This window comes from Ochotona curzoniae, unplaced genomic scaffold, assembly GCF_017591425.1.
Source record: "Ochotona curzoniae isolate NIBS_2020 unplaced genomic scaffold, NIBS_Ocur_1.0 contig_1071, whole genome shotgun sequence".
Lineage (NCBI taxonomy): Eukaryota > Metazoa > Chordata > Mammalia > Lagomorpha > Ochotonidae > Ochotona > Ochotona curzoniae.
Window position 1 is genome coordinate 6,473,264 of NW_024464939.1, and position 23,510 is coordinate 6,496,773.

Genomic DNA, 23,510 nt, shown 5'->3' on the forward strand with positions numbered 1-23,510 from the left:
TCTGGATGTAACACACCTTAACAAATCTAGACACTAGGTACTGTGTAAAAATTCTTTCTCGTCTTGCTGTCCCTGGGTACCCTTGCCACACCTGAACTGTGAAATGTTACTTTATTCTCCTCACAATGTGTGGCTTCGAGGAAATATGTCATGGCAGCTTAGGGTAGAGACATGTTTGGTGTGATGGAGAGTCTTTAGACAAGGTGAAGCACAAGAAGCAGATTATAGGGAAAAAATAGCGGTCAGGAAGAAGGCATGGGGTGGGGGTGGGGGGGTACCCGGATCCCTGGACACAGCGAAGTGGCTGTGGTGGCAGAGCAGTGTTGCAGTGGACAGAAAAACCCATTAGTGATTAGTGAGCAGCAATCCAGACTCCTGAATCTGGGATTCAGCAGCGGCCTCCGCTTGGCTCCTGTAGCAGTCAGGTGGGAGCTTGGGGTCTCTGGGAGCTCGGGAGCTTGCAAGGTGAATGCTGCCTGAGACCTGCCAATCTTGCTGAATAGCTTGGGCCAGCCACAAGTGGAGAAAAAGTAAAGGACTTTGGGCGCCATCTTGTGTGGAAAAGCAGAGTACAGAGTTGACGGAACTGCCCAGATAGGGCTCGTTTCTAGCTGATCACAGGAACGGATCCAGTAGGGAGGTTAGCACCAGCTTTGCTCCCTTCAGGGTCTGTGTGGTCCTAGGAGCTAAAAGCCAGCGACCCCAATTCTCCAGCAATGCCCCACTGGATGCCATCTTGTGTAACAAGGCAGCGAGTATGGATTTCAAGTGAAGGTCCAGAGTGGGCTTGTTTCTAGATAACTGCATTGAGCTGAGCCCACAGAGAAAGCAGCACCAGCCTTGCATCGTGCAGGGTCTGTGTGGTCCCTGGAGCTGACAGTCCCAGATCTCTGCTGGTGCTCCTAACAATGCCATCTTGCGCAGACAGGCAAGGGCTCAGAGTATTAATAAACTGCAGGAGGAGCAGTGGTAAACTACGCATACACTAAATCAGTAGCTCTCAGATGTCAGTGTCACAGGACTAGGCACTGTTAGACAGAAGGGACAACAACTGAGCTGCCCAAGCGCTAAGCTGCTAACAAAATTACTTCCACCTTAGAGCATTGCACAGGCTCCACAAATAAATAAATACATATATATATAAATAAATAAATAAATAAATAACAAAACAGCCCCATCATGGCACACTACCAACTCCACCCAAAATAACTCCAGGCACACAGACATACTGGTCAGCAGGTGTCAACAAGGTCAGTGCTGCCAACAAGATCAGTGCCACTGAAAAAGCAATTATTCAGGATAACTGGTGTTTTCCAAATCCAGGGCACGGATTGAACACAGAAATCAACTCATAGACCTGCAGGTAATACACCTTAGAAATCTGCACTAAGAAGAATCTGCCAAACAGTATGGCAATGACAACAGGTAAAAGACAGAGGCACTGTGAATGTTACTGAAGACTCTCCAGCAAAGGAGCAAAAGCCTTGACCACCTTCAGAGTTAACTGAGGAAGACATCGAGAAAATAGGGGACACAGAATTTAGAAAACTCGTTATAAAGCTTCTGATCAACAATGAGAAGTGCATACAAGAGTTCAAAGAATTTAAGGAATACATTACACTGGAAATAGCAGTAATGAATCGAATAAAGGCTGATGTATTAGAAATTAAAAAAACAGTGGAGAAATTAAAAGTACAGTAGAGAGTCACAATGTGTGGCTTCCTTGGCCCCATACATGGTTCAAAGAAACCACCTGTACATTTTGAATCATGCAGCCTTTATTAAGGTTAGTGGTATTTGCTATTTAATTACATATGGCTTAATATGTCTTTTCAAATCTTACACTGTTTCCACAGGAAAATAGTACTAACTTTATAACCTATGGGTGCCAACCAAATTTGTTCTGGAGGTCCTCAGATCTAATGGCCAGCAGACCCACTAGTGCCATGTCAGGTTCCATTTTGTACACTGTGGCAAAGGCTGTGGCACTGCAGGGACAACAGCAAGCTGCATATTCATTAAGTTGGAAGAGTGATAGCAGTGCTGTGGATTCCAGTCCAGCCAAATGATGAGTGGAGAGGAACCCTGGGAGCAAGCATACAAAATCCTCTCTTTCATACTACACTGCACCCAACACGCACTTGGCCTCATTTTCACTACTGCTGCTTCCATCATGGCCACGGTGGCTGCCACTGCCTATGCTGTCCCTGACTCAGACTATCTGGACTGCAAAAAACATAAATAGTAAAATCATGCTAACCATCTTTGCCTTTGGAACTCAAATTAGGCCAATTTACTTATAGACCACCATCCGTAGCTCTCCAACAGAAATTGGACTTCAGTCAATGGCAGTCAGCATTGTTGTGACAGGCATTCTGCCTGCAGTGTGATGCAAGAACAGATGGTGTTCATGTGTTAAATTTTGTCCTTCAATGTCTGTTCCAACATCTTAGGGTGACAAAATAAAAAGTCACCCTTTTGGTGGAAGCCTTGGTGGCAGAATTTGTTCCAAGAGCAGAAGGGGAGATGGATCTCTCCCACAGATTCCTGCCTACTTTGGATTATGTGGGAGAGCCTAGGCTATTAACACACCATGTCCCTGGGGAACCCCATGACAATGGTTTTGGAGAAGCAAGACCTGAATCTGGTCTAATCACTGTCCTTACATGTGTGAGCAGTGGGATGCACCTCAGTCTCTCTTCTGTGTCCTTGGATGAGCTGTGCTGGGACTTCCTTGATAAGTAACTCTGAAAAGTCAGATGTAGTTCGCATTACCTGCCAGCCCACCTGGTATATGTGACATACATGCTACTTGCCAGTTGTGAGTGTTGTAGATCACCTGTGACATGAATGGAGGGTCCAGAGCTATAGATGTGCCTTCTAGCCAATTACAGTGTCATTGTTGCATGGGAAGACTGTTGGGTAATGCCTATCTGCCTTCTCCTTTCTTAGGCTATATAAGAGTGTGCTTGCCTTACAACAGACAGACATGCCCAATCATACTATCTCCAGTGGCTCTTGCGGCTGCTGAATACCATTGCATTACCCTCTGATGGTTGCAGGACCCTGCCACTCAGGAAATCCCCAAACCTATAGGAGGCCAAGTTGGCACTGTTTCCACGTGGCAGCCTTCCATTTAGTTGCCTTCCAACTTAGTGAATATGCAGCTTGCTGTTGTCCCTGCAGTGCCACAGCCTTTGCCACAGTGTACAAAATGGAACCTGACATGGCACTAGTGGGTCTGCTGGCCATTAGATCTGAGGACCTCCAGAACAAATTTGGTTGGAACCCATAGGTTATAAAGTTAGTACTATTTTCCTGTGGAAACAGTGTAATGCCCTGACCTAGAACTGAGTTTTCTCCTGGCTTAGGACATGCACAGCATGCTTGTCACTCCAGTCTTTCAGCTTTGCCACAGTGCACGAAACAGCACCTGATGCGGCACTGATGCGTTCTGGGTCTGTTAGCCATTAGGCCTGGATTTATTTTTGTTGGAGCCTGTAGGATGCCAAGTCACTGTACCCTCATTTTTTTCCTGAGATTCCACTTCCTCCATTATTTTTAGTCCCAATGCCTTCGTGTAGTGCCAATAGTAGTACCTATTCAATAAATGATCATGTGATTCAAAATTTTTAGACCAGACACACAATCAACAGAAGTAACAATTTTTTGAGAGTTCAATTAGTCCTTTACCCGTGTTGTTCAAGTTCCCACTGCCTCTTACTTAAACCTGAAAGTAAATAGATCTTGTCCTCAATGACCATAAAGAAAAAAATCAACCAGGTAATCCTGAGCAAACATATGCAGGGAAATGGAGTTCTGAGGTAATCAATAAGCCAGAAACTAGTTCTATACCCAAATATTTCAGAAATATATCTTACAATTTACCCTGATTAAGTTTATTGGGTATTTGGACACTTAAATCACTCTTCAATGACATAATCCTCATATATTTGATAGTCCCCCTTTAATGCTTAAATTGCAATTTACCTGTTAACAAAGGTTTCTGGGTCTCATCTAAGTTTCTTAAAGCTATAGGAATGGAATTTCATTACTAATGTTATTAACAGTTATTAATGTGCTTTCCTGTAGTTCTCTCAAAACAATGTATCGCTACATCTGTGTGATAGAATAATGAGCAGACATAAATGTAGGGTGGACTTTCTGTCTAATCTTAAGAACCTCTATTTTCTTATAGGTAGAATTAGGTTTTTATGTCTCACCCTAATTCATAAGATTAGGAAAGAAACTGAGCATACTTGGAATCAAATAGTATAAAATATTTTGCTAAATGTTCCTATGTATTGATGTTAGTTTGATAAATCACAGTATAAGCCTTGTGTGATCTTCCCAGGCAACCGTACTCTCTGCTGACGTATTTTGATCTAGTTGTAGAATCAGTCTTATAAAATGTTATACTTAAATCTCTTCTTTTCACTAGCTTCTTTACTAATTTAATAGAATTGTTCTTGAAAGGACAAAGCAATCCCATCTCCCAGAGATTTTTCCCCGGTTACTATATAATACATTCCACATAATACTGCCCGTTGACTATAAAGAAAAGGAAAGCTTAGGATAATGACATAGATTGATAGATCTCATGCCAATATTCTCCAATCTGTAGAAACATATTTATTGGAGTAACTTTGTAATTGTTTTATCTTTGTAATGTTGAAATAAAGTAATTGTTATCAAATTCCTCATAGAAATAGTAAATAATTTGCCAATGAAGTAATACTCACTTAATAATCCAAAATATGCATCGGTTTTTCTGCTGAGTGTCAGAAAATCAGTACAGAGTAATAAAGATTCAGACAGTACAATTGTGTGGATGGCAGTAGAATTTATACAGCCAGGGCCTAGGGCAGTAGGGTGGCCAGGGTAAGTTAGATAAATTCCATGATGTAAAATGCAGTAAATAATTTGAATATTCACATAAGCTAGTAGGGAACAATTACAAAAATGCTGTTCAGGAAGAAAGTATCTTTTTGTATGTGACATTGTGCTGATATAAGAACCTTAAAATTCCATTGGATCCAGGGACAATTTCAAAAAAAAAACTGCATCACAACACAATCCAGCAAGCCATCCTCATCCCACACAGGAAGGACAGACATATTCTGCGATACACTGAAATAGCCTCATTCCTCAACTCAATAATGCATGAGATAGTTAGTACATACCCTCACAGAAGCAACATCCAGTCAAAGGAACTTAGCAAGTGCCTATCAGTTGCCCTGTGATTGTCATTTACTCTTTGATGCATTACTTATCTCCAAATACCTCCACTGACAAGTACGCCAATAATGCTCCTGTAGAAGACTTTCATGAAACCTTTTCATTAATGTGTTCATTGGTAAAAGGCAACAATTCCTTGATAAAATTTAAATACATAGGCTCCAGCAATGTGCAGACATTTTTGTTCAGTAAGATAAAAATTTATTCTTACTGACCAATATCAATTTCCTTGGTGATTCCTTAGTAGAAAGTGCTCCTAATTCAATGAAAACTTAAATGTTTTGGGTTCCACTGTGCCAAGAATATTTGTGTGCAGGTACACAGACACACACACACACACACACACACACACACACACACACACACACACAATCAACCTTGTTTTCAGAAAAAAAAAATATTTTTACCTTTGTCTGATCTGCTTTGAAATTTTAGGCAATATGGGCTTTTTGTGCAGAAATATTTCAGGATATTGCTTCATAAATGTGTTGTGAGCAGATACAATATTGCAAGAACTGTGGCTTTAAGAAAAAGAAAAAACAAAATATGTCTTGTTGAATAATTAAGCTTCCAAAGGGTACATTTTAAACTTAATATATGAACACTGATTCTGTAGCTAGGTTTTTAAGCAGAACCTTAAAACTTTCATTTTTATAATTGAATAAAACTGTTTTGTGGTATGCTTCATAATTAAAATCCTTTTGAAATGATTTAAATATAGTGTATGCATGCACTATGAGAAAGCATATTTATTGGAATCTTTGCAATGATTTACAGAAGTATCATGCACTATTTCTTAGGCTTGGAATAAAAGTGTACTAGATGAAGATATCAGCATTTTCTCAAATCAGTCATCTGGGATGATTTAAGTAAAGGTATTTCATAAACTCCGTAAAAAGGATCTGGATTTGTTTCTCTTTTTAAATATCTTATCCTTTCATCTTCCGCCTGATGGTGCCAACATCCATGAGTGTTGGTTCGTGCTCCAAAGTGCTCCAACTCTGATCCAGCTCCCTGCTTACAAACTGAGAAAGCACCAGAAAATAGCTCAAGTCCTTGGGCCTCTCACCCAAGAGGGGAGATACCTAAAAGAAGCTCCTGACTCCCAGATTCAAACCAGCCCACCTCTGGCCATTGCAGTCATTTGGGGAGTGCATCAGCAGATACAAGATTGTATCTTACTATGCAAAAAAAAGTATATGTATATATATTTATATATATAAATGATGCTTCTATGTACTCAGAGGTTTTGAAGATTTTAATTTTTATTGAAAAGGCAGAAATACAAAGAGAAGAACAAACAGAAAGATTTTTTCATCTTCTGGTTCACTGCCCAAATGTAGCCACAACAGCCAGAGCTGGGAACATCTGAAACCAGCAGCCAGGAGCTTCTTCCAGATCTCCCACGTGGATTTAGGCTGCTAAGATTTTGGACCATCCTCTACTGTTTTCCCAGGCTATAAGCAGGCACCTAAATGGAAAGTGGAATGGAAAGTGGAACAGCCTGGATACAAGTCAGGGCCCCTATGGGATCCTGGTGAATGCTAAACAAGGGTATAGCCACTAGGCTGTTGTGTTGGGTTCTATGCAATCATATTTTATCCAATAAAAATACCAATAAACAAGGCCTGTGGAAATGTAGCCGCTTGCTGTTAAACATTAGTCACCATTTGGGAGGGAAGTCTGCATCATTAATTTTTTTTGGTATTCACTAATTGTACAGTAACCACAGATCATTAAAACTACGACAGATGATATTTTTAATTTTTCTCTTTCATTATACAGTTCCACAGGCTCAGGGATTTCCTCTCTACTCTCCCCTTTACCCCACAGTTTTCTCCCACATAATTACAGCAGCACAATTTTTGAGCAAAGTCACAAGTCCAACATTCTATTTGTATTTGTATTTATTTGTATTTGTATTGCTGTATATGACATTGGAGGCATAGAAATGGCAGAAATCCTAGCATCCTACTGTCAATATATATTTAAGTTTCATTGGGAGGAGGGCATCTTTTCTTCAGAAGTAGAGATGCACACTGCAATGTATCTTCATTTCTTGTTATACTTGCCTTGATTAAACAGTTAATCTAGGTGAATATATACATATATATTTATATATACACATACACATGTTTATCTATCTTTCAGTTGATCTTGTATTTTGATCAGGGTTGGCTTATATCAAAGAGAGTGTATGATATTTTTTTCTTTGGGGATTAGTTTATTTCACTGAGCATGATGATTTCCAGCTTGAATAATTTTGTTGAAAATGGCAGAATTTCATTCTTCTTAATTGCTGAATAGTATTCCATACAGTAGATGTACCACAGCTTCATTATCCACTTCTCTTTGGATGGGCATCTGGGCTGTTTCCATACCTTTGCTATTGTAGATTCCACTGCTATAAATATAGGAGCACAAATCATTCTCTCGTATGTAGATTTCATTTCTTTTGGATATATTCCCTGAAGTGGGATAGCTGGGTCATACAGCAGATCAAGTTTCAGTTCACTTGCCACTCTCAATACTACCTCAAATAGCGGATGTACTAGCCTACACGCCCACCAATGGTACGAGTGGCGAAGTAGGGTACCTTTCTCCACACATCCATGCCAGCAGGTGTTGATAGTACAGTTCTGAATATAGGGCAATCTCATTGGAGTTAGTTGAAACCTCATATTTGTATTTCCTTGACAGCTGGGAGCCTCAGTATTGTTTCATGCTTATTATCCATCTGAATTTGTTCTTTGGGAAAATGCCTGCACATTTTCTTCACCCATTTCTTCACAACTTCATTTGTTCTGCTGTCCTTGAGTTTCTGAAACACTTTGTAAATCCTGTCAGTCTCCTGTTGGTTGTGTAGTGTGAAAAGATTTTTTTTCTCATTGTGTTGGTTGCTTCTTCACTTTGTTGGCCATTGCCTTTGCTATACTGAAGTTTCTTTGTTTAATGTCGTCTCATTTGTTATTTTGGCTTTAACTGTCTATCCTTTGGCTGGCTCTTCTAACAAGTCTTTCCAAATTCCTATACCTTGGAGAATGCTTCCTATGTTTTCTTTTAACAGCTTTATGGTTTTGGGTGGAGATTTAAGTTCTTTATTCATTTAGAGGTGATTTTTATATAAGGTGATATTTGGGGGACTCACTTTTTACTTTTTTGCAGGCTGCTATCCAATTATCCCAGCAACACTAGTTTAAAAGACCAACCATTTCCTGGATTATTTTCAGTTATTTTGTTGAAGATTAATTGGCTGTACACGTGTGGGCTCAGTTAGGGGATTTCTACTCTTTTCCATTGATTTTCTTCTCTGTTTCTGTACCAGTACCAGACTGTCTCACCACTGCCATGTAGCATATCTTGAGGTCTGGATTTGTGATTCGTCCAGCTTGATTTTTATTCTTCAGGATAGCTTTGGATATTCATTTTCTCTTGTGCTTCCAGGTGAACTTTTATATCATCTCTGAGAAAAATGTTGTTGGGATTTTGACTGGCATTGCATTGAATCTGTATGTTAGTTCCTGTATTGTGGATAATTGGATGATGATGTTGATCCTGCTCCAGGAAAATTGAAAGTTTCTCCGTCTTGAAATATTTTCCTCTATTTCATTTTTAACACTGTTCATTAATGTTTTTATAGAAAACATCATTATAATTTTACTAATGTCTTATCATTTTCATCATAATGGTCTTCCACATTGTTGGTTTAGTCTATTCCAAGATGTTTAAAATTCTTCTCCACTGTTTTGAAGGGAACTGAAATTACAAGTTCTTTTTCTTAATATGACCATCAATTTTGTATTCATTGATTCTGTATCCTGCTACCCTTCCAAACTCTCCTTAGGAGGTCAATGGTCTCTTGACGGAATCTTTTGGTTCTCCTACGTAGAGAATCATGTTGTCTGTGAATAGTGATAACTTAAATTCATCAGTTGCAATTTTAATTACTTTCATTTATGTTTCTTGCCTAATAACTCTACTGTGGACTTCCAATAGATAAGTTGAGTGGCAATGGTGAAAGTCGACAACTATGTCTAGTTCCAGATCTTAGTGAAAGGCTTTCAGTCTAATTTAATATGCTGCCTGGGTTAGGTTTTTGCATATTATTTTGTGTAGTAGAATATTCCTATCCTGTTTAAGATTTTTAGCATGACATGGTGTTAGATTTCATCAAATGTCTTCCTGTATCTATTGAGATGATCATATGGTTTTAATTCTTCAGTTTATTGATGTGATGTATCACATTTATTGATGTGCATATGTTAAACAATCCCTGCAGAGATACAGAGATAAATCTCACACACACTAGTAGAGGGATCTGTCTGATGTACTGTTCTCTTGGCTTGTATATTGAGAATTTTTACAACTATGTTCATTATGGATATCAGTCTGTAGTTCTCTTTCTCTGTTGTGTCACTATCCGGCTTTATTTTAAGGTGATGTTGTCTTCATAGAATTTGGAAGGATTGCCTCCTTTTCTACTAATTGGAATACCCTGTGGGGGATTGGAGAATGAATTTCCAAGATGAACTTGGAAGAATTTAGTACTGTAAAATTTAGTAGTGAGGCCTTCTGTTCCAGGATTTTGTTTATGTTTGGTTGGTTGACTGACTGGCAGGAATTTAGTTACTGATGTAATCTCTGTCCTGGTTATTTTTCTATTTAGATTATTAATTACCTCATGATTCCAGATTGCATGCATCCAGAAATCTCCCCATTTCTTCTACAACATCTGATTTGTTGGCATATAGTTGCTTGTTCCATTTCCTGATTATTCTATTTATATCCAGTTTATGTTGTTATGTTTTATTTTCTTCCCTGATTTCATGATTCGTTTCTTGATTCATATCTTTTCCCCCACACTATTTTTTTTATTAGTTAGCCTACTGAAGAATCTGTTTTGTTGAATTTGAAAGTCCAGGCTCTTTGATTTGTTGGTCTTATATGTTGAGCTTCTGGCTTCCTGTTTATTACATCCTTATTTTGGTTATTCCTTTTTTCTGTTAACTTAGGGATTATTCTTCCTTTGTTTTTCTAGCTCCTTCAGATATGCAGTTATCTTATTTACTTGGTATCTTTCTAGTTTCTTGTTACAGGCACTAACGCCCCTGCCTTGATCGTGTCCCACAAGTTTCACATATTGTGTTGATGGCTTAATTCATCTGAAACAATTCTTTTATTTCCTATTTGATTTCACTTGTGAGTCTGACTGGGTTTCTTCTATGTCCACTGACCTTTCTCATTGAGTGTATATTTTTTATATTCCACCAAAGAGAGCTTTGATTATCTTGTCACATCAAGAATTGTTTCTAGTTAAGGCAATTTGAGGTTGTTTGCCCTTACTATATTTGGCTTTCCCTTTCTTTCTCCATGTTATAGAAGTTCTCATTTATTATTCCACCTAATACAAGATTCTCTTTTAACCTAGCTTCTCTTTCTACACCTTCAGGAACGCCCATAATCCTTACATTTGGACTTTTGATGATATCACTGAATTCCAGGTTTTTGACTGTTATAGCATTTTTGTATGTGGAGAGTCTTCCCACCGTGAAAGTCTTGCTTTTTGTTGAATTTTAAATTTACTGTATTGTATTCTCCATTTTTATTGATTAAGCTTGGTTTGTTTGAATGTTGCTATTTCCTTTCCTATTATTTCCTTCATTTTCCTTGAATTCCTTGAACTCCTATATGTGCAACTTATTTTATATGAACTTTTTAACTTTTTAAATTTGTTTATCCCACAGTTGCTTAATGTCTTCTTTCAAAAACTCTAAGGTTGCCACAGATTTTTACTCCTTTGTGAGGAAAGCATTGTGCCTTTCTCTCTTATTCTGCTCTTGCCCATTGCATGCTGATTAGTGGATTGTTCTCCTTGGCGGAAGCTTTTAAGCTGTGCCATTCAAAAATCTATAGTTCAACTTTACTGATCCTGTTCAGTGCCCAGCTCTACATTTGCATCTTTCTGCTCCCTCCAGTTTGAGTTTGAATTGTAGACTCCCATGCAATGCTTCTGCCTTGGCCTCCACAGCCAGGACTGCCTGTCACCAACCTCTGCTCTTTGTGGTTCTATATATGGTCACACCATTGTCTACTCTGCCTTTCTCCCACTCATAGTTTCAGCAGGGCCCATGATTAGTGAGACATGAGGTGTGACTTTAAGCTACATTACAGGACTGTCAGTGGCACACATTGCACAGAGTGTTACTATCATTATTATTATTTTCATTCCTCTTCTTGCTGGAATCTGCTAACAGTTAGGTCCAGGGGCCTCCTATAGGCAAGGACTCCTCCATTTTACTATAGTTTAACTTCGAAGCAAATAATTTTCAAACACTGAATTTCAATTTCCACAACAGATGAGTTCAAGAGATATCCAAACTCTGTAGTTTCACTCAGCATAGTTGTAGAGCTCTTGTAGAAAGAAAGAAAGAAAGAAAGAAAGAAAGAAAGAAAGAAAGAAAGAAAGAAAGAAAGAAAGAAAGAAAGAAAGAAAAGAAAGAAAAGAAAGAAAAGACAGAAAGAAAACAAGGAAAAGACAGAAAGAAAAAGAAAGAAGGAAAAGAAAGAAAGAAAGAAAGAAAGAAAGAAAGAGAAAGAAAGAAAGAAAGAAAGAAAGAAAGAAAGAAAGAAAGAAAGAAATGAAAAGACAGAAAAAGAAAGAAAGAAAACAAGGAAAAGACAGAAAGAAAAAGAAAGAAAGAAAGAAAGAAAGAAAGAAAGAAAGAAAGAAAGAAAGAAAGAAAGAAAGAAAGAAAGAAAGAAAGAAAGAAAGAAAGAAAGAAAGAAAGAAAGAAAGAAAGAAAGAAAGAAAGGAAGGAGGAAGGGAGGGAGGAAGGGAGGGAGGAAGGGAAGGAGGAAGGGAGGGAGGAAGAAAGAAAAAGCAAATTTTTCAAAGACACTACAGAACAACTCTTCATTCTTTGAAAAATCCTGTTACTATACATATACTACAGAAAAACTTTCCAGTTCTTTTCTAGTCTTACAAGAGGCAAACAAAGTCTCCAAGGACCACTACATTGCATAAAAGAGGGATCAGTGAGTGGACACTTAAGAAATGAGCATTAGACGAAGGGAGGGCATTCTGAGAACAGTCACAGATGAAAAGGATTGTTGCTGGAAAGAACATGAGCTTTGACCTGGAAATAAGGTGGGGAGTGAAGATGGCTTGGAGAAAAACTCTTGGAGGAAGTGATAGCAACCCCAGTGTGTTGTGACTCTAGAAAGAAGAGATGTACAGAAATTCTTTTGGGGGGAAATCATACACAATTTAGACCACATACTAAAACATGACAAGAATTAACAATTTTTTCACTGAAAGATCATCTATAGAAGCAAGAAATATGAATAGAAGCCAACAAAAAGTAATAACCCACACCAGATTTACATTCTCAAAGTCTATCAATCCATATTAGAAATAGACTGCAGAATTTGTATATAGGTGATTTTTATGGAAGTGAAGGATGGAATCACAATGATGATTAATAAAAAGATATCAGGAATAATCAAAAAAATCTATAAAAACAAGTTTAAAAGGATGGCTTATTATTTTAGAATATGTTATTTTTATTAAGCATCTTTAGAATGTACAGTGTGACACTGTAGATACTATAATTAGAAGGTTACTGTAGTGAAGCAACCTTCTGTTTGTTTTTGTGGGACAAACAGCTGAAAATTGAATCATTTAGCTTAACTCCCAAAACATTAAAAATGATTTGTGTGTGGTATCTTCTGTGTTCTTTCCCTGTATGTATACTAGTTAATATGATCTGATCAACATACACCCTCTTTCCCCACCCCAACTCGAGTAAGTGCTGTTTTGTTCTATACTGCAATATAGTGCAATCATCAGGTTTTTTAGATTTCATGTGTGAGATCATTTAATATATTTTTGTATTGTATTTATTATACTTTGCAGAATATTTTTCAGGTTTATGCGTATTGAAATATAGCAGGATCTTGTTACATATATCAAGTTTTCTTTATCCATGCATCTGCTGATGGATATTTTAATCATTTGCATACCTTGACTATTGTAAATGCTATGACTGAAGTGGGAATACAGGTATCTTTAGGGGATGCTGATTTCATTTTGCATTTAAATCTATCCCCAGAAAATAAACTTCTATATCATTTGGTAACTCTATTTTTAATTTCTTTGGAAACCTTCGTACTGTTTTTCAGAGTGTCTATCAATATAGATGCTCATCAACAGTATACAAGGTTCCCTTTTCCCATTCTTTCACTAATATTTACTATCTTTTCAAAATTTTAATTGCTGTACTTTTTAAGAAACATTTGGAGTTTATTAACAACAATTGGCATATACCAAAGGATTGGGGTATGGGGGTATGGTAAGAAAGTAACAGGGAGATACTGAGCAAAGGGCACAAAGATTCAGTTAGAATAGGTTTGGGTACATGAAATGTCATTTCAATATGTTCAAAAATTGTCCTTATGATGTGGAACAGTGAATTAAACCATTGTCTGCAGCCCTAGCATCTAAAAAGAGCTCCAGTTCAAATCCTAGTTGTTCCACTTCCAATCTAGCTCTTTCCCAATGTACCCTGGGAATCAGTGTAAGATCTCCCAAGTAGTTGCATCCATGTACACTTGTGGGAGACCCAGAGGAAGTTCCTGGTTCCTAGATTGAGTAGGGCCCAGTCCTGGCAATCACAGATATTTTGGGGAGAAAAACCAGTAGATAGAAGATGGATCCTTTTATCTTTTTGGGCCTCTCCCTCTAATTCTGAGACTTTGATTTTCAAATAAATAAATAAATAAATCTGTTTTAAAATGTTCATGGAAAATGGAATTTAAAAATCAACTGATGTGCAAGCTTTTATAACTAGTGAATACTTTTTCCCTGATATCATTTTAATTTTCATTGCAAAAAATGGGGATGACAGCAAATAATGGCATATTGTATATTTCAAACTAGCTACGATAAAATTTCCAAATGTTTTGCCACATAAAATGCCAAAAATTTTGCATTGTAATACGTTTGATTAAATCATATTTCATACCTCATGCACTTATAGGTTATAACTATAAGTTTTAGAAAATTATTCACTCTATACATCATATCAAAAATCACATGTATGCACATGCACAGACTCAAACTGTTCTAGGTAGAAAATTCATACATATTTTTAAAGTATAAAGTAGATATTTAGGGAGCTAGTCTCTCAGTTAAAAAAACAACTACACCTGATATCACAGTTCCATTCCTGATTCTGGTTTTTGTCATTTCAGACACTAGCAGTAATAGTTTAAATAATTCAATTTCTGCCACTCTTTTGGGAGACCTGTACTGTATTCATTGCTCCAGATTTAAACCTAGCTTACACTTGCTTGCTGTAAATATTTACACTGAATTGACAGATGAGAGCTTTTTTATTTCATTGTTTCTTTTTGAAAAAAGAAAAAGAAAAGAAGGGGTAGGAACAGGTAGGGGAAGAAAATGATTGAGGAAAAAGGAGAACTCTTTGTTTCTACAGATTGCAATATGAAATATCATTAGAAAGACCAAAGTCTGTGCTGAATTTAGGGAATAGGAAGCAGCAGAAAAATTAAACCAAATTTGCCTCATGAAACTTTTAATCTACTAAAAAAAACCTACTTTTTTTTTTTCTACTTACTACTTGTTGAATTTTTTATTCAGTGTAGAGTAAGCTTCAGGTTATAAAAAAAAATGAAAGTATGTCATTTTGAAAATTAGGGAAAAACATCAAGAAAAGGAGTGAAAGAGGGGAAGGCACGAGATATGTTTTTAAAGCTACACACATGAAATACCTAAAATTTTTCATTTATAATTAAATATATTTTAATACAGAAAAAGAAAGCCTTACATCCAAGGATATAGATATACAAAGTTCTATTACTTCTGCTTTGTTTTTCAATGTATTTCTTTCAGCTTTGATCAAAATCCCAGGATACGAATGAATGTTGGGCTGAGTGGATAAAACACTGGTCAATGGAGGGGACAACAATGTCTTGGAGAAAGGCAGTTAGCAACCAGCAGGGATGAAATGCTATGGTCCTAAGCTGAAGAAAACCTACTGCAGCCCACACACAGCTTGCAACTGTTACTAGGACAGAAGGGAGTGTTAGATCAATATCCCTGATGAACGTAGACACCGAACTCTTTACCAAAATAGCCATCCGGGGGAAAGTGAGCTTTCACCAGTGACATTTCCTAGTTCTCTAGCTATAGTATATTTCAAGTAGACGTTCCCTGTGTACTTCCCTGACATGTATTTGTGTTTTCAACTAGTTAAGCCTCTTTCACCAGATGACTGCTTTTTAAGTACTAGAAAAGGCCCAGCTAGAGATAAATTAATATTGTTTCATGCAAAACTGTTTCCTTAAAATTGACATATATAGTCTGCCCCTTCACTCTAGAGAAATTATCCTCAGGTTTTCAAATGTTTCAACGTGTGGAAAATCAGGTAGCTATGAGACTCAGCAATGCTTGATAACTTTATCTATAAAACAAATGTATTCACATTCATCTGAAAACAAAAAGAAATGCAGGACCGCCCTACCTGTGGTGTAGTCCTCTAATGTGGCATAGCGCATTCAACTGACCATAATTAATGTGTTTAGACACTTTCAAACCTGCGGAAAAAATCAATTAAAAATGTGCGTGATTTTCTGTAATCTTATTAACCAAGTGTGTAAATAGAATTTAATTGCAAACATTCATCATAGAGAATTCAGGGAATACAGAGGCAAGGTATCAGCAGTCTTTGTTTTACACACAGGCATAACTGAATAGAGTGGTTAAAATGAGAAAAGAATCTGATGTTTTTTGCTGATTCCAAATTTGCTCTTTTTTTTCTTTTACATCAGCAAATGCATAGGTTTTCAGGTGTCTTGTGGTATGATTATGAAAGTAAGACAAAATTTACATCCAATCCATTTTGTCTGTTAAACTTGTCTCATGAGCACCAGAATTCAAAAAGTATGGCTGATATTTGATTGTATTCCCTCTCCTTTCACTTTTTCTTTCTCCTCTACCTCCAAATTCTTTCTCTGATTTAACCCCACATAGTCCTACCTTTCATAACCACTTTCAAAACCCTTCCAAATAGCTACAGTCAGTTTTTTTTCCTCTCTCCCCAAAATTTAAAAAAATCAAAAAAGGCACCAAAACAGCAAAAAAAAAAAAAAAAAATACAGTGATCATCGCCAAGAGGCAAACTAATTTTGCTTCTCCGTCAGTGAAATAATGAGCTGATACCCTTGAAATGTGACAGAAAGTCAGGCCGAGAGCTGCATGTGACCATCTTTGCAATGATGGGCACTCACATCGCAGACCCTCAAGTTAATTTAAGAAAAAATAGTGTGATTAGAAAGGTTGTGAGCCAAAAGCAACATTAAGTGCTAACTTATGCCTATTCTCCCATTCCCTAGTGAAAAGTTATTGAGAAAAATAAGTGGCTTATTTTACTTATCAAATTTTCAAAGCAGATTCATTGACCATATTCTAGTTATAAAGTATTGGAATAATTTGACAGGTTCAAATGCATCCACTTTAAATTCAGATTCTTCAATTAAAATTTTCCCTATCATAAATTTTTTGTGAACTACAATCAGCAATAACTTCACTCTCTAAATGTGGAATTTAAATAGGAATAAGGAAAATTTAAGCAGCAAATGGATTACTGTATACATAATCTTTATCTTTAATAAACAACCAATGATTACATGACTTAGACATTTCCACCAATAATTGGATTAAGACTGGAAAAACAAAATTTTTTATAGTCATAGGAAATAATTTATTTGAAATGAACCCAATTATTGCTTGGATACTTAAAATAGTTCACTATAATAATGCTCAAAAATCTTGTGAAATATTAAGATGGCACATTTCTAAACACATATAGAGCAGGAAGGGTCCTCTATGTTGTGAACGCTTCGTTCAGCTAATGTATTTCAAGAACAGAGTTAAAAGCAGCTCTGGTGCACATTTTGGATACAAAAAGGGAGGGGGGACACAGAGATTTGAAAAGCAATGAACATTGTAGGAATTCTTACTGAAGGCACCTCCATACACATCTACGTGGTAATGAATAAAGAAAATGTGGTGTGTGGATACAACAGAATATTCAGCCATTAAGAAGACAAAATTGCATGATTCGCAGCAAAATGGATGAAAATGGAAGACATCAGATAGGACATTAAAATTAATCGGACAAAGAAAGCTATAGCAAGTTCTCGCTTACACTGACAGAACAATTATTAGACACTAGGAAGTAGAGGTCACATACAGTGTCATTGCTACAGTACAACAAAATATTCAGATAGTGACTGCAGTTCACAGGAACCTATTACATATTGAAAGGACAACAAGAGTAGAGGAGCTTGAAGATTCTGATCAATACACAATTAGATGGGAATACTAATTACCCTGATTCGATCCATGTATGTTGTATTCTGGTCTTGAATTATTAATTTGTACTTCGTAAACATAAACAATTATTACATGTTAATCAAAAATAAAAAGGGCACTTTTACAAAGTAAATGTCTTTCATCTTTCAGTTAAAGAAGCTTGCAAATGAATTATAAAATAGATCAAAGACTAGCAAATTGCTACTAAAAAAATATAAAAAATCAGGGCCTGGTGCAGTGGCCTAGTGGCTAAAATCCTCGCTTTGAAAGCGCCAAGACTCCATATGGGCACCGGTTCTAATCCTAGTGGCCCTGCTTCCCATCCAGCTCCCTGCCGTGTGGCCTGAGAAAGCAGCTGAGGATGGCCCAAAGCCTTGGGACCCTGCACCTGCGTAGGAGACCCAGAAGAGGATCCAGGCTCCTGACTTTGGATCAGCACAGCTTTGGCCATTGTGGCCACTTGGGGAGTGATTCATCAGACAGATATTCCTCTCTCTTATTCCTCCTATCTGTATATCTGCCTTCCCAATAAAAATAAATAAATCTTTTAAAAATATATACATATTCTTAAAAATTAAAATACTACTTTGCCTTTTTGTCTAAGAATCAGCTTACCTGACAAAAACTATAGGTATTGAGGTCAAGAACAACTCTAAGGCTTGGAAGAAGCAGGTAAGCACCACCTCCCCTCCAAAAAAGGAGACCAGCTAGCCCTCACTGGCTACTACATCAGTTTAGTTCATCAAAACATTTCTTCACTCTCAGTTCTGAGCAATACTGGTTAGGCAGAATGTTCAACAATACAGTGAATCTTGACTTTCAAAGTAGATTTACTAAAAAAGAAAATGCCAATTGTAACATCATAAAGACTGGATATTGAGCTTTCCTAGTGATCAAATTTAATACAAGGATAAACCCAAAAGAGCTTCAAAGGAGTATAAGATTTATATGTGTTTTCCAGTCTTATTTTCCCCTCATGTTTATCCCCTTGCCAGGCTTCTGACAGAGGAAGGGGATTAATCCTCGGAGAGCGTAAAATCAAGGGTTTAATATGGGTAACTGTGAAGGGGGATTAGAAACTGCTATGGTAGAATAGTTTCAAACTTAATAGTCAACTAGAGATCCATTATGTAATTAAAAAGCTAATTAGGAGGGATACCAAGATGGCTGGACAAGAAAAAGTCTTGCATATTTAACCAGGCAGAGCTGGTGGAGGAGGAATGGAGGAACTGGATTCCCAGGGTTTGGTTTCAGAGAGCCTGCAGAGGAAGCAATGGGGATAGGGAAGAGATGCCTTGGATAAGGACGGACAGCAATTACAGGGTGGGGAGCAGGAGTAGCACTGAAGGCTCCTCAACCAAGTGCTAAAGGAGACTGCAAAGTGCAGAGTGAGGTGGGACAGAGCAGAATACAACTTGTGAAGTAGGGGAAGACCATCACCGCGAGGCTCAATGACAATATTTTATGACATAGAAGCTTGTGACCAACACTGACTTATGGCTTGAAATGATACTAGAGTGGGAGACGGGGTATCCCAGCACCACATCACCCTAGGGGAAAGTCGCATTTCTGCTATGTCCCACCTAAGCATCCTGGTTAGGAAAAAATCAGAAACATTTTGTAGTCAGGGGAGATCCAGTGGCCTTTTATGCACCAAGGGAAAAAATCAGTGCCACATGAAACATTGCCTGACACAGAATTCATGGATCAGTTCAGACTGAGTGGAGACACAGCAGGAGGTGAAATGTGCACAAATCATCAAGAGGGAAAATATCCTTACCTTCTCCACCACCCTCACAGGAAGGACCAGACCAACCAGGGAATAATGCCAACCAAAAGTCAGTGAAAATAGGCTCTGGCTGTACTACATGTCAGCATCTGCATGTGTGAATTAGAAAGTTTTTAAGTGGACAAAAATGGGCAGTGCGGTAGCCTATTGGCTAAAGTCCTTGCTTTGCATGCACTGGGATCCCATATGGGTGCTAGTTCACATACCAGCTGCTCCACTTCCCATCCAGCTCCCTGCATGTGGGCTGGGAAAGCAGTAGATGATGGCCCAATGCCTGTGACCTGCAACCCACATGGGAGACCCAGAAGAAGTTCCTGGCTCCTAACTTTGGATCAGCTCAACTCCAGCCATTGTGGCCGCTTAGGGAGTAAATCAGCGAACAGATCTTTCTCTCTGCAACTCCTTCACTCTGTAATATCTGACTTTCCAATAAAAATAAAATAAAATCTTAAATTTACAAAGGGACAAATACTCACTACCCACTGATTTTGAGTCTGTACTAGCAATTTTACAGGGAGCTGCACACCCATTGCAAAGCAGCCAAACATACCCCTCACCCTTGTACAGGCACAGAGCCGCAAATTCCGAAGATGGAGCACTCAGAAGCAGGTGGTCCCAGTAACACCTCTGTGCTCCCATGAGGAAGACAATGTGCACTGCATCTTCAGTTGCTGGTGAATGTGGGAGTCTTGAGAACACATCCTGTGGGAATTCTGGACTGTACAGCAGGATATGATGTGTAGCTGGGTCTCAGGACCTTCAACAATTCTGACATCAGAGACTAAGTGGTCATACTGTCTGAGTGGTACAGCAGGATTCTGTGCTCACGCTAATAGCACAAGGTCCTCTGTATAGTTCATGTGATGGTGCAGCTGAAGGTTGTAGCTATAAGTAGGCTAACCCTGTGCATTGAACACCATGAGACAGATAAGATCAGGTGGTGGTTCCAATATGAGTTTCGATCACCCCACCCCTGACCCACTGACAAACAAGTCCTACCATGTTCAATGTGTATGTCAACCTGAACTCTCATTCCACACTGAGCACTGGCCAGAGTTCCCTAGCTTCACCCTGAATGTAACTCTGGATGTCTGTAGGAAGAATCACTCCAACAAGTCACAAAAGCATAGTTTATGGATAAAAATCATCAGAAAACAAAGCCAATGGACCTCTCCACAAATGCCTAACAGTAAACGTAGAAACACAGAAAAACAAAAACCTGGAGGACATGATAACTCCCCTAAAGAAACGAAATAGCTATCCAGTATTAGAATGTGAAGATGAGAGGACAGTAAGATGGCAGAATAGAGGGAGGACATGATAAAATGGACAGAATGAGTGGAAGAAAGCAGAGAGGGTGTGACCCTGAGAAATAGGTGCGGGCATGCCAACAACAGAAACATAGCTGGCTACTCATGGACAAGGGCAAATAGCAGACACAGCAGAGCAATGCTGCAGTGAACAGCCTTGCAGGGACCTGAGCTCCACTGGTGATCAAGCAGAAAGGGGAGATCACCAGGAAGGCAGCTATAGAATTATGGGTCCTGCTAAATTTTTTACTCCAACATGAGCAGAAGCAGGGAGGCACAGCTCTTGCAGAAAGGTGTGGAAACAAGGTGGATTTCACAGCCCAGGCTCCCAACAGTATCAGGTAGCACATCAGGTGGCACATCAGGTGGCACATCAGGCACCAGTTTCAGTACTGCAACAAAACCCTGGGGATAACAGTGAGTTGTGCATGTGCTAAGCCCAGGGAGACCCCCAATGCTAGCTAAATGCATTTTGCTGATCCCATCAGGAAAATAATACCAACTTGGAATCCAAAAGGTTCCATCCAAAAAAGAATAAGATTGTCCAAGAATTAGTTGTTAGCAGGTTCTGGTGAGAGAGGAAAAAATATCTATGCACCACAAACAGTGCAAGGCACCACTGACAGTCCTGAGATCCCAACTAAAGTCAATGGGAACTGCAGCAATTGTGAGCTGGGAAAAAGTCTCAGCAGACCATGGAGTAGCCATAAGATGGGATCACAGAGGGTTGGAGACTGGCCATCCAGGTGCCCTGCCTGCAGAGGCTACACCTGAAGTACAGCATGGAAGCCCAGAACAGAAACTCGCTGGAGGGACTGGTACAAGTGACACGAATGGAAAATCAGGTGCTGAACAGGATGAGCAGATAAGTGAATGAAACAGATTAAAAATCAGCCCTGAGAAAAATTTACTAATCTGAATTAAGTTGCAATTGCCAAAGACAAAGCATCATGAATGATGTTAACAAGACCTCCCCAACAAAGCATCAAAACTATGTCACCTGAGAATTAGCTGATGAAGACAACTAGGAACTGCCAGAGAAAGAAATTTAAATAATAATAATAATCCTTATAAATCTCTTCAAAGACAGTAAGAAGCAGAAACCAGAGTTCAAGGAACTTAAAAAATACATTAAACAGAAAATAGCAACATTGAAACAGAGTCAAACTGAAATATTAGATGAAAAGTTTGGGCCTGGTGCGATGGCTCCTTGTCTAAATCTTCACCATGTAAAGTATATGGGTGCCAGTTCACGTACCAGCTACTTCACTTCCCATCCAGCTCCCTGCTAGTAGCCCGGTACCCTGAACCTACGTGGGAGACCCAGAAGAGGTTACAGGCTTCTGTCTTTGGATCAGCTCAGCTCTGGCCATAACAGCAGTTTGGAAAATGAACAAATGGATGAAGATCATTCTCTCTAATTCTCATTCTCTCTGTAAATCGGATCTGTCATTCCAATAAAAGCAAATAAATCTTAAGGAAATGAATAATTCACTTTCACAAAATAAAGATCAATGCAAAGATTCAGTAATAGAAAGAGTTAGGCAGGAGGAAACATTTCAGAGCTACAAGACACCACATCCAAAATGTTGAAAGAGTCAGAGAATTGGAAGAGATGTTGAGTAAAACTAAGGAAGTCATCCCAGAACTAAGTGAAACCATCAAAAGGCCAAATACAAGTGCCACAGGAATTCCTAAAGGCATGGAATGCAAAACTGGATTCAGAGATATATTCAATAAAATAACAATCCAAAATTTCCCCAAGATAAAATAAGAAAGAAAAGAACAAATACAGAAAGGACCAAGAACCCCAAAAAGAGCCCACCATAAGAGATCCTCAAGATAGTACATTATAATCAAGCTTTCTTTGGTTGAATATAAAGAAAAGGCACATGAGAAAGGTCATATAAATTATAGAGGAACACCAAACTCACAGCTGAAACCTATTGGGCAAAAGAGAATGGAGTGACATAATTAAGATCATAAAAGAAAAAAAAAAATCACAACTGTCAGCCCAAACAACTTACCCAAAAAGGTGTTTATTACAATTTGAAATTGAAATAAATAATTCCCAAAGCAAAAAAAAAAACTTTATCGCTATTATGCCAGTCCTACAAATGCTATTGAAATATGCATTAAAGACAGAAAAAAGGAAGAAAACGTACCACAGCCAAATAAGACAAAACTGCAGAACATTTCAATAATAATAATAATAATAATAATAAATGAATAAAATAAACTCAAACCAAACACTGAAAAATCCAACGCTAAAATGACAATTCTAACTCTAAATGCAAATAGCTTAAATTCATAATAATTAAAAGATAAAAATTAGCACACTGAATTTTAAAAAAAATGAAGAACCATCTATCTGATACCAAAAAGAAATATATCTCACCAAAAAGAAACAAAGGTGAAGTGAAAGGGTGGAAAAGAATATTCCATACTAATGGAAAGAAAGTGAACTGATGTAGCCAATCTAATATCAAAGAACACACACCTCAATTTTAAAGAGATGAAAGAGAAAAAATATAATGTTTAAGGAATCCATTCAGCAAGAGAAAATCACAATAATAAATTAATACAACCTAGGACATGAAGCAAATATTGATGGACATAATAAAGGGAGATGCAGACACCAATACAATATCCGTGGGGTACCTCAACACCGCCCTCAAACTTCAATGGACAGAACCATATGAAGACATGCATCATGCAGAAAAAAATAGCTCAATCAGAAAATACAACACATAAACGTAGTTGGTATCTATAGAAC

General features: G+C 38.0%; 1 protein-coding gene across 1 annotated transcript in view; it reads right to left on the reverse strand.

Moving 5' to 3' along the window:
* The window catches only part of CNBD1 (cyclic nucleotide binding domain containing 1), a 363,708-nt gene that overhangs the window by 316,521 nt on the left and 23,677 nt on the right, over positions 1-23,510 (reverse strand). Inside the window, exons 2-3 of the mRNA XM_040992868.1 lie at positions 15,783-15,855; positions 5,646-5,759 (exon numbers count right to left, since the gene is read on the reverse strand). Of these exons, the coding sequence (XP_040848802.1) occupies positions 5,646-5,759; positions 15,783-15,855 (187 nt within the window). The remainder of the gene's footprint in view (positions 1-5,645; positions 5,760-15,782; positions 15,856-23,510) is intronic.